We start from the raw sequence: 12,368 nt of genomic DNA, 5'->3' as shown, positions 1-12,368 counted from the left end.
AATCCATGCCCACGGGTAAGTTAGCAAAGTGGCAGATATTGCTAAGTGAGTTCGACATCATCTCTGTGACTCAAAAGGCAGTCAAGGAGCAAGCATTAGCAGATCATTTGGCAGAAAATCCCGTACATGGAGAATACGATCCACTGAAAATGTATTTTCCCGACGAGGAGTGTCATTCGTAGGAGAAGATATCACCGAGGCATATGATGATTGGAGGATGTTCTTTGACGAAGCAACAAACTTCAAAGGAGTAGGGATCAGAGTTGTCTTAATATCAGAAACCGGTCAACACTATCCGGTATCCGCAAAACTCAGGTTTCCATGTACCAACAATATGGCAGAGTATGAGGTCTACATCGTGGGACTCAGATTGGCTATTGACATGAACATTCAAGAGCTGCTGGTAATCGGAGACTCAGATCTTTTGGTGCACCAGGTTTTAGGGGAATGAGCTACAAAGAACACCAAAATATTGCCATATTTGCACTGTGTACAAGAGCTGATCAAGAGGTTCACAAAGATAGAGTTCAAACATGTTCCAAGAATTCAGAATGAGTTTGCAGACACATTAGCCACTTTGTCTTCTATGATACAACACCCAGATAATACTTTCATCGATCCTACCCCAATAGGAATTCATAAGCAGGCAACTTATTGTGCTCATGTTGAAGAAGAGATTGACGAAAACCCGTGGTTCCACGACAACAAGAAGTACTTGGAAAAAGGAGAATACCCAGAGAGCGCTAACCCACACTCAGAAGCCCACACTTCGAAGATTGGCCAACTATTTCTTTCAAAGCGGAGGAATTCTGTATAGAAGGACTCCTGACTTGGGATTACTATGATGTGTCGATGACAAGGAGGAATCCAGATTGCTCGAGGAAATACATGCCGGAACCAGCGGACCCCACATGAATGGTTTCATTTTGGCCAAGAAGAAACTAAGAGCAGGGTATTTCTGGATGACTATGGAAGTAGACTGTATCAAGTACGTTCAAAAGTGTTACCAATGCTAGATACATGCTGACATGATACGAGTACCACCCAACGAACTTAATGCAATAAACTCACTCTGGCCTTTATCAGCTTGGGGTATGGATGTCATCGGACCAATCAAACCCGCCACTTCAAACAGACATAGGTTCATTCTGGTAGCCATCGACTACTTCACAAAATGGGTTGAAGCCGCATCTTACAAAGCAGTAACTAAGAAGGTTGTAGCAGATTTTGTCCGGGGCCGCATTGTTTGTCGATTTGGGGTACCAGAGTCAATCATTACTGACAATGTCGCCAATCTCAATATCGATTTGATGAAAGCCATGTGCGAGACATTCAAGATCAAACACCGAAACTCTACAGCATACAAGCCGTAAATGAACAGTTCCGTAGAAGCCGCCAACAAGAACATCAAGAAGATATTGAGGAAAATGGTAGATAATTACAAACAATGGCACGAGAAGCTACCGCTTGCTTTACTCGGGTATTGTACCACAGTTCGTACATCAACTGGGGAAACTCCCTACCTACTGGTTTATGGTACTGTAGCCGTTATTCCCGCCGAAGTGGAAATTCCTTCTTTACGAATCATACAAGAAGCTGAGCTCAGCAATGTAGAATGGGTACGAAGCCGGTATGAACAACTATCTCTCATTGATGGAAAAAGAATGAACACGGTATGTCATGGTCAACTCTACCAGAACAGAATGGCAAGAGCTTTCAACAAAAAGGTCAGGTCGAGGCAATTCACGCCGGGGCAGTTGGTACTAAAGCGAATCTTCCCATATCAGGACGAAGCAAAAGGGAAATTCTCATCCAACTGGCAGGGCCCTTACATGGTTGATCGGGTATTGACAGGAGGAGCACTTATACTTGCAGAGATGGATGGAGAGATTTGTCCAAAACCTATCAATTCGGACGCAATCAAGAGATACTATGTTTAAGATTATGTTTGCACTTTCTATTTGATGTAACTGAACTATGCTTGACCTGATTCCCGTTTAAGAGGGGATACGTAGGCAGCCTTGTGGGTTCGGTCACATCACAATAAAATCTTCATTTTCCCTATGGTCAGAAACTGGGGCAAGGACATGAGTTTGCCCGATCTCATCACATTTGGAACCGCCAAGAAATGTGTCGCCAGAAGTATGCATTTAAACTGGGGCAGAATTTTGAGGAGGATCCTCAAAATTCCGAAGCAAGGAGGTTGCAACGTCTCAAAATGCGTCATAGTCACCAGTTCATCAAAATCATTTGATCTCATATATTATCACATATTTCAAACAACTACATTTTCTGCAAATAATTTGTCAAATACATGCATGTTTTCGAAAATTTTGTTTCTATGGCAGCCAGACGTTACCCATGGTGACTCAAGTAGGGCGTCAAGGCAAAAGGCGAATCAAGGAAATCGAGAGCACGAACCAACCTTTTTTCCCGAAAAACTCACGACTTTTCTTTGGATGCGGGCACAATGAACATAATAGGAACGTCCGCAAATATATACACACAACATGATCACTATCTTCACAACAACAAGAATTGCCAAACGCAAACACATCAAGCTAAGAAATGCTTTATCCTCTCGCACTTAGTCATTGCTTTTTCTCGCATAGGGCTAAGCGCTACCCTCATCATTACATAAGTCTAAGCATTGCCTTTCTTTGCATGAGACTAAGAATTGTCTCAATACTTTGCATGAGGCTAAGCATTGCCTCCATTACTGCATAAGGCTAAGCACTACCTTTCTTTGCATGAGACTAAGTATTGTCTCCATACCTTGCATGAGGCTAAGCATTGCCTCCATTACTGCATAAGGCTAAGCATTGCTTTTTTTGCATGAGACTAAGCATTGTCTCCATTCTTTGCATGAGACTAAGCACTATCTCCACTATTGCATATGGCTAAACATTGCCTTCTTCGCATGAGACTAAACATTGTCTCAATTCTTTGCATGAAACTAACATTGTCTCCATCCTCTGCATGAGACTAAACACTATCTCCACATTGCATAAGGCTAAGCACTGCCTTTCTTTGCATGAAACTAAGCACTTTCTCCGCTACACTGCATAAGACTAAGCACTGTCTCCCTTCTTCGCATAGGGCTAAGCACTGCCCTCATCTCATACAAGACTAAGCCTTGTCTTGTCTCGTCCTCGCATATGACTAAGCATCACATGTTTTCTCCATCAAACGATCGATATCGCCACATCTTTGAATTTCATGGGCAAAACATTGCCACATTGTCCGAAGGCATCATAGTACAAAGGCACCACTTCATAGCCTGAAGACACCATTCTATGGACTCAAGATCTCTCAAAACCGCACATCATTTTTCAAAGGCGTCATAATCCGGATGCATCATCCTCATAGCCCGAAGACACCATTTCATGGCCTATGAATCCTTTATCATACGCTTCATGGCCTGGGACGTCATGGTCTAAGGACATCATCCTCATGGTCCGAAGACAACCCTCATGATCCGAAAGGAATTTGCATCATGTTTAAATTTTTGCAATAACCTACATATATTCGCGTGCATCTTGTTTTAAGTTTTGTAGGTGACTCAGGAGGTAACTATTCTACAAACAGGAGCAAGTTTCGCTCCGGTTTCCGTTCACAACGTTCACATCCCTGACTATCTCAAACGTAACCGACAGCCAGTAATTGATTACCTTTTGTCCCATAACCGTTCAAATATTGGCCTTATACATCTGTAATGTTCAAATTTGCATCCATAGCTCCACCTAAGATTATCCGACACTATCCTACCCAAAAGATCCTTTTCCAAAACATATGACCACTCTTATAACAACTCCATCAGTTTTGTTCGCCGTTGGATCCAGAACTACACACGGTCTGATTCCCGTAACATCAGGAATATGTAGAAAACTCAAGAACCAGGGTTCGGCCCCCCATTTTTTCAAAACACATCATTCCTCACTCGCTTCGGACAAAATTGGTCATCATTTTCTTTACCCGACAACTCTTTCATCATTCTCGGGTAAAGAGGGGCAGCTGTTGATACCCAATTTTGCCCTCATATTTTTTCAAATGGTATATATACTTTCGAAATATCATTTTGCATCATTACCTAATTTACAAGGGTTACATAAGTATTTTCAATAATTTTCTATAATTTTAAAGCTTTACAAATTGATTTTTCTTGCATTTTAATTGTTCAAAATATTTATTACTCGTTCAAATTATTTTGTGATAACGTATTCATCCAAATTTATTATTTACACCCACATGTTTGTTTTAAAATATTTTTACTTCATTTCATATAATTTTATTTGTATTTTTGAGCTATTTATGTAATTTTGCAATAACAGCCTATATTCTATACATGATCGTATTCATTATATTATTTATACTAAAATAGCATTTCTTAGATTTTTATAATATTAAGCTATTATTTTTTAGTAATTTACTGCATGAATAATATTTTTTATTATCTACTAATCATTTTTATAATTTATTTTGGATGAATTTCGTTTGTAGCCCAATTTTGAGCTAATTTTTGGACCAAACAAACCCAAATCACTAGCCCAGCGATCCCAAATCCATGGCCCAATCCCTTTAGCCCAAACCAAATGACCCTTTTAACCCAACCCGATCGCGACTGTTAAACCAACCCGCCCCGCTCGATTTTTAATCTTGGCTGTTGATCTCTCAAAATCAACGGCCCACAACTACCCTACCACTTTTAATTATCCAACCCCAAACCCTAATCCTCATTTTCCTAAGACCGCCGCCCCCGTTTCCCTCGTCCCACCTCCTCCCTCCTTCAGAAACCCTAGCCGCCTTCACTAACCTTCTCTGAATCCGATTAATTCATGGATTCCTACCATTATTCACTTACCTTTTATGGATTATCTCGTTGTTCCTTACAAGACTATGGTATTACATAGTACTTGCCCCATTTTTGGCAAGTACCAATCTTCCAAATCAAGAGAAATCAAACTCGCTCCTCAAGATTCAGGTGATTTTTCATCTATATACATTCATGGCAAGATTATATGGGCCTAATTTACCAAGATTCTTCGGCCAATCTCAGATTCTGGGCAGAATTAGGGTTTGCCTGATTTTTCTCCTAATTTGGTTCTAAATCGATTCTGCATGCTCTCCTTTCCTTATTTTGTATTTGATTGATTATGTTTCTTTGTTTGTTCGTTTAATTTTGCTACTATATAAACCCTTCCCCAATCCCCCTAAAACAAACCTCATTACTGCGATTACTCTCACTATTCAACTCTTTCACTCACTTACTTACTCTGTTACACTTGAATATTTTCTAAAATTGTTGAATTCTTGGCCGGCTGAAAGCCAAGGCCATAATACCATTAAACGACCTCCTCCGGTGCAAGCACTGCTCAGAGCCCTTCTCGAGACTCTTGTGAACTCTGAAGCATCGGGGATTTGGGGTTCCATTGTCCTCTTTCAATTGCTGCTACTGAATCACTATTGATATTCTAAGGTCCTTACTCTTTTGCTCGCTTAACTTTGCTACTGGTTAGTGTCCCTGACTCTTACAATTTTAACTGTTTCTCTTTCTGTTTGTCTATGACATGTGTGTTCTATGTGCCAACACTGTTTGAACTTTTAGACAAGCATGCCTTAAGCTTCTTTGTTATTTGAGAATTCCCAGCATTGTATTGTTGTATGCTTTCTGTAATTCTATTATCTAAATGATATTCTGCAGTTCCATGTTCTCTAGTATCGAACATGATAGGTTTCAACATGTGTAGTATACCTTCACTCTGTGTAATTGATTCAAATGGTTTCTGGCCTTCTTAGGTTCTGTCTGATTGGTCATGCTTATGTTAGCCTTGATGTCGTGTCTTTGGCCTGTTATGAGTTCACATTCATTCCTTGGATTTCTGGGACTTTTGTAGAAACTACCTGCCCATAGTCTGCTTTGATGAACCCATTCCTACTAGTTCCTTCATATGTAATCTTTTGTTTCATGTAAACTGATCCTTTTCTTTCCCATTGTATATCATTGTCTTGATTTCTAGCCAAGCATGTTGGTTTGCGATTTGTAACTCTGATAATTGTGTTTCTTGACTTGTCAATACTGCACTCTTAGCATTTGATTCTAGGATAAATACCAATGTGTAGTTTTTATCTCGTGTGGGGTTGACTGACATGAATCCTAATGTCTGCTTGTCCTGTTAGTCTATAATTGACATGTGATTTCTTTAGAATCTTTGTACTATAGTTAATGTCCATCATGTTAGGTTTCATGATCAACTGAGTGATGTTTGCCAAATTGTTCCCACCAGCATGTTGTTATGCTGTTTGCCACTATATTCTCACAAGGTTCTCATGTTAAAACCTTCCTATAGAGACTGCACTCTACCTGCTTCCTGTTCATGATTTTGTTAAACTATCTCCTAAAGATCTTTAGGTTGTTTCTGGTTCATGCCTTACTTTGAAATTCTTTGAAATGGTTTACTGTCCTATGGTGGTCAATCTTATCACTATCAAACTCTGTTTCTGGAATTACAAAATATAAGCTTGCCTCATATGTATCTTGTGTGCTTTTCCATTTAGTATTATCCCATTTATATGTCTTGGCTAGATGGTTAAAGATTTTAAGAGCTAAGTGTTTAGGTTGTTTTTTTTATGACTATTGTGTCACTTGCATAGCTCAATTTAGCATCCGTTTGGGTAAGTAAGTTATCCATTGGGCCTGGAAATGGGCCATGTGTGTTGTTGAACTTGGGGCACTGGATTCAGGTGCACTCTGATTGACTTGTGAGCCTGTGGTTTGGGCCTGCTACTTTTTCGGAGAGTAAGACTATTGAAGGCCTGGGATAACCCTTTTTTACTTTTGTGTTGGGCATGTAATTGCAATTTAGTGGGCTTGTATTCGTTCCAGCCCATGTTTTGTCATTTTTCAGTAAGTATTATTTCATTCTTGGTCCTATAATAATAACTAAACAAACAATTGGGGTACTAGTGAAATTGGGGAAACATGTATATTCTAATATTTGCATTGAAAGGGTAGAAAACCTGCCTATAGGGTCTATGTGTTATGTTTGGTTGTTTCGTTCAGCATGCCTTGTTTATTCTTTTGTTTGGTATGTGATACACTCATAGAAATTATGCCTATAGGGAATCACACACTTCACTTAACCTGTCTAATACTTGTACACCACTCAAAGCATGTTAGTTTAATCATTTGCTGTACTTGTTTCTCATTGCGCATATTTAGACAACATGCCTGTAGGAAGTATAACGTATGCTTTGATGATCTAGATACTATAACTATAGGACTTTAAATAATCAATTGGTTAATTGCTTTCATTACTTTCAAGTGTACTGCCCATCTAGAAATCATGACAATAGGATTCTAATCTTTTAATCAATTATTTTTGTTGATTTCACTACAGTGCCACACTTAGACGACATGCCTATTGGGATAAAGTATATAAAATCAATTTCAATTGTCTAGAAATCCTTCCTATAGGACACTATCACCTGCCTATGAAACATGTTTATAAAATCAGTGTCTTAAACCCTGAGTTTTCGAACAGCCTTACTGTCTCATCGCACGAACAATGTAGATGTCATGCCTATTGATTTGTAATACCTTTAATCTACCCATAAGATTGTCCAAAAACTGCAGCACTACCTGTATAATGCTGGGATCCAGAATCACGTAGAAATCATGCTTATAGGACTTAACGTCTATAATGCGTCTTAATCCTGAAAACTGTCTATTGCTGAATCTGCCTGCATGCATTTGTTGTTTATGAGTGGAGGCTAACTTGGGCCTCTAATTATCTTTATGTGAAGTCTTGGTTGTTTTGAATATCACATAGTTTTTATCATTTTGAGCAACCTAGGAGAAGTCTAGAACCACCCAAATAGAGGTCTAAAGCCTCATGGACCATAGGTATGGGACGAGTAGTGCACACATAGGGTACGACCTAGAATTGAATTAGAGTGCCTTTAGGTAAACAACTTTAACATAGTAATCGGGTAGCAGGAGATGATAGTCTGTGCCCACTAAATAATATGAGCAACCCCTACCTCAAAGGAGTTGCGAAGCATTATTTATGTTGCACGGGGTGATCCTTTAGGCTAAAAAACTTAGGAACCCCTCCCCTTTCTTTATTCGTTATTTACACTTAGTCATTTAACATAGATCAATATAGTTGTATCTCTATAGTCATTAAGATTTGTGCCGGCTCTCACGTGCCCTAATAAGACTCTTCGACTTCTAAATTTCCCTTTATTTATTTGATCACCTAGTCTAATTACATAATCCACATAGTTTAAAGTTCGGCCGGGACCTACAGTTGTGGACCTCGAAGAGTGCCTAACACCTTTTCTTTGAGGTAATTTGAGCCCTTACCCGATCTTTGGTGACAAGGACTAGTTCAAACAGAGTTATATACAAGTAGGTGCCCTAACACATCTTAAAAATGGTTAGGTGGCGACTCTTCTATTTTAACACCCATTTAAAAGAGTTGTCATACGTTGAAGCCCGCTTTCGCGAGAAAACGGGGCGCGACATCTTGCATATTTATTTTGGGACTACGAGGCGGTACCATGGGAGATCCCCTTGTTGAGCATTTACATTTGGGTTTATGAGGCGGTACCTCGGGAGCGCCCCTGTTGTTTACCTCTATTTGTTGTTTACCTCACTCCTCAATCATTTCATTAAATTATTATGTCTTCAGTCTTGTGAATTGCCCATACGGTTATGATAAAAATATGAGCACGAGGTGCCATGAGATATGAAAGTGGGTTGCGACATGAGATCCTTAGGATTATGAAGTGAGGTGTTAACCAGTGATTTTACTTGAAGGAAATCATATTCGAAGGATTTTACTTGAAAGGAATTATATCCGGAGGATTTTACTTGAAAGAAACTATATTCGAAAGATCTCATTTGAAAGGTTTTTATTTGAAAGATTTATATTCGAAAGGTTTTATTTAAAATAATTATATTCGAAAGGTTTTTATTTGAAAGAATTATATTCGAAAGGTTTTATTTAAAAGAATTGTATTCGAAAGGTTTTTTTTATTTGAAAGAATTATATTCGAAAGGTTTTATTTAAAAGAATTATATTTGAAAGGTTTTTATTTGAAAGAATTATATTCGAAGAGTTTTATTTAAAAGAATTATATTCGAAAGGTTTTTATTTGAAAGAATTATATTCGAAAGGTTGTATTTAAAAGAATTATATTCGAAAGGTTTTTATTTGAAAGAATTATATTCGAAAGGTTTTATTTAAAAGAATTATATTCGAAAGATATTTATTGAAAGGATTATATTGGGAGATATTTATTTGAAAGATTCGTATTCGCATGTTATTTATTTGGAGGAAGTATATTCGGGATATATTTAATTGAAAAAGATTACATTCTAAAGATTTTATTTGAAAAACTTATAGATAAAAGATGTATATTTTGAAGGGCTTTCTTAATTGGATGTACTTGTCTTTATTATTAGTGTGAGCAATATTTGTGGTGTTCTTGCTATTTTGTTGTTTATATCACTAGTTGATTATCGCTGCTATCACTGCTATCTGTTTTCTATTATTTTTGTATGCTATGTTGCACAGGTTATTAGACTAGTGAGTGTCTTGACTGTACCTCGTCACTACTCTACCGAGGTTAGTCTTGATACTTACTGGGTACCGACTGTGCTGTACTCATACTACACTTCTGCACATTTTTGTGCAGAGCCAGGTACTAGAGATATTGGACTCGAGCAGAGTTAGTGTGTTGATCGCGAGGATTCAAGGTAGAGCTGCTTGGTCATCGCAGTCCCTTGGAGTCTTTCCATTATATTGTACTGTCATCTCTTATTAGAAGAGTATTGTATATTTAATCCTTGAGATCATTGTATTCAGTTAGAGTTTGTGACTCTGTATTACATGTCTTGGGAGGTTGTTATAACTATTTCCTCTGTTGGTTTCAACACTTGTATGAAATTATATGTTTAGAAAATGGCTTGAATTGTAATTGTAATCGTCTTACCTTGTCTTAGAGACTAAGTGCCATCACTACACCTGTGGTGGGATTTTGGTTCGTGACAAGTTGGTATCAAAGCTCTAGTTTTATAGGTTCTATGAGTCACGAACAAGTATAGTAGAGTCTTGCGGATCGGTACGGAGACATCTGTACTTATCTTCGAGAGGCTATAGAACTATTAGGAAACTTCCACTTCTTTCATTCCTGTCGTGCGAAAATTGTTGATTTTGGAGATTGAGCCTATGTATCTCTATTCTCTCACTGATGGTGAGGACACGTGCTACCGGGTCAGCTGAGCAGACACTCGCGCATTCTGCTAGGGCCGTAAGAGTCTGGAGCCGAGGTAGAGGCCGAAGAAGGGCACGTGTCACAGCTAGAGAACTTGTCAGAGCAGCAGTTGAGGAGCCACCAGTAGCTCCAGTTGGGGGACAGGCACCAGAGACACCTGTTGTTACTCCCGAAATTCAGGAGACCTTAGCACAGTTCCTGAACATGTTTGGTACATTAACTCAGGCGTGATTGATCTCCGTTTTGCCAAATATTTCACAGATTGGGGGAGGAGCTCAGACTCCTACAACCCGTACTCCAGAGCAGCAAGTTCACATTGGTCAGGTTCCGGGTGTAGTAGTGATAAAACCTATTATTTCAGTTCAGCCTGAGGTCAGGCCAGAGGCATCAGAAGAAGAACAAAAGAGACTTGAGAGATTTAAGAGGTATAGTCCACCTACCTTCAGTGGCACAACTACCAAGGATTCCTAGGGATTTCTAGAAGAGTGTCACTGTATTCTCCGTAACATGGGTATTATGGAAGTGAGTGGAGTTGCCTTACTACATTTCAGCTATCAGGAGCAGCGTATCAGTGGTGGCAAGTTTATGAAGAGGGTAGATCAGCCAATACAACACCACCAACTTGGGCTCAATTTTCGAAGATATTTTTGAAAGAGTTTGTTTCCCAGACTCTCAGGGATACATGGCGCATAGAGTATGAACGGTTGCGTCAGGGAACCATGATGGTGTCAGAATATGCTATCGAGTTCAGTGAGTTAGCCCGTCATGCACCTATCTTGGTTCCTACAGTTAGAGAGCGAGTCCGCAGATTCATTGAAGGGCTTGATTATGATTTTAAAATATTTATGGCTCGAGAGTTGTAGACTGACATTCCATTTCAGCAAGTAGTATAGATTGCCAGGATGTTAGAACGTGTTCGAAGTGAGGAAAAGGAGTTTAAGGAGGTCAAAAGGTCTCGGAACTCTGGAGGGTTCAGTGGATTCTACTCTGCAGCTATGACTTATCATGGCGGAGGCTCAGGCAGTCAGTCAGCCCAGTCCGCAATTCAGAGTACTCGTAGTGCTCCAGTTAATACTTTTAGTGCACCACCAACACGGGATTCTTACAGTGGTTATTCCAATTATCCAGCATAGACTCAGTATGAGCAGTCGCGACCTCAGAGGGGTTGTTATGAGTGTGGTGATACTAGGCACATCATGAGAGATTGTTCAAGACTTGGGAGAGGCAAATTTCATCAAAACACTCGGGCTATGGGCTTTATTCCAGTTAATGCTCCACGTGCACAACCAATTAGGGGTGGAGGACAGGCGGATAGAGGGCGCCCTAGAGGGGGAGGCCCAGCCCGTTGATATAATTGCTATGGTATGGCCGGGGCCGCTATACCAGATGGTGTCATTACAGGTACGATCCCGATTTGTTATAAAGGAATACTTTCCTTAGTTTGATTCGGTTCTGAGTATCGAGGCGAGTCCTCCTATTATGCTCCACCTATGGGTGAACTTCGTAATTCTGTAACCTACTAATGTGTTTACCCCTGTTGGAAGATTTTATTGCGATAGCCGTGCCTATCATTTTGTTTTGTACTTTATTGAGGACTATGAGTCCAAAAGTGACTTTCTATTACTCATTACAGCGAGTTTGAGGTGATTTTGGGATAATTGATTATAATTTTTTGAATTATATGCCCTACCGGTATGGGGGTTCATTATGTGTTGTGAGATTGTTTCACGTAATTTATTAAAAAGAAGAAAGAAAAGATATGAAAAATTTCAGTTTGGCACAATGTGCAAAGGTACTTGTGATTCAAAGCTAAGGACGAGATCCTCGCATTTTAATATGATGTGAAATGTTTAAACCAGGCTATAAGCCGCGGTGGAAGTTATATAAGGACGAGATCCTTGTGATGAAAATTTATGTGTTTTCAATTCTTCCTTTGTGAAATTTAATTTGTACTATAGTACCGGTAGGGAGTCATGCCTGTTAGGCTTATTCGATAATTCTTTTATGTGTTTCTATGCATATTTAGCCATATTTGTACTGTAATTATTGGATTTTAGCCTACGAGGTGAGTGTCCAGGTGGCGTTAA

The 12,368-nt window shown here is 39.2% G+C and overlaps 2 protein-coding genes across 2 annotated transcripts; both read left to right on the top strand.

Moving 5' to 3' along the window:
• Positions 1-334: 334 nt before the first annotated feature.
• LOC138892410 (uncharacterized) lies at positions 335-1,373 on the top strand. The gene is made up of 3 exons (XM_070176122.1): positions 335-436; positions 551-811; positions 1,017-1,373. The coding sequence occupies exons 1-3, from the start codon at positions 335-337 to the stop codon at positions 1,371-1,373; spliced, it is 720 nt and encodes a 239-aa protein (XP_070032223.1).
• On the top strand, positions 1,374-10,752 carry LOC138892409 (uncharacterized). The gene is made up of 2 exons (XM_070176121.1): positions 1,374-1,673; positions 10,543-10,752. The coding sequence occupies exons 1-2, from the start codon at positions 1,374-1,376 to the stop codon at positions 10,750-10,752; spliced, it is 510 nt and encodes a 169-aa protein (XP_070032222.1).
• The last annotated feature ends 1,616 nt before the right edge of the window (positions 10,753-12,368 follow it).

This window comes from Nicotiana tomentosiformis, chromosome 5 (genome assembly GCF_000390325.3).
Source record: "Nicotiana tomentosiformis chromosome 5, ASM39032v3, whole genome shotgun sequence".
NCBI lineage: Eukaryota > Viridiplantae > Streptophyta > Magnoliopsida > Solanales > Solanaceae > Nicotiana > Nicotiana tomentosiformis.
Note: the sequence above shows the minus strand (reverse complement) of the source record. Positions and strands in the feature narration are given on the sequence as shown.

What these genes read in the sequence shown, in the direction of transcription:
- LOC138892410 (XM_070176122.1), top strand. Translation starts at nt 335, where the DNA reads ATGGCAGAGTATGAGGTCTACATCGTGGGACTCAGATTGGCTATTGAC. An exon ending in CAGATCTTTTGGTGCACCAG is followed by an intron (nt 437 to 550) that starts GTTTTAGGGGAA and finishes CCAAGAATTCAG; the next exon opens with AATGAGTTTGCAGACACATT. An exon ending in TTTCAAAGCGGAGGAATTCT is followed by an intron (nt 812 to 1,016) that starts GTATAGAAGGAC and finishes TACCAATGCTAG; the next exon opens with ATACATGCTGACATGATACG.
- LOC138892409 (XM_070176121.1), top strand. Translation starts at nt 1,374, where the DNA reads ATGAACAGTTCCGTAGAAGCCGCCAACAAGAACATCAAGAAGATATTG. An exon ending in ATGGAAAAAGAATGAACACG is followed by an intron (nt 1,674 to 10,542) that starts GTATGTCATGGT and finishes AATATTTCACAG; the next exon opens with ATTGGGGGAGGAGCTCAGAC.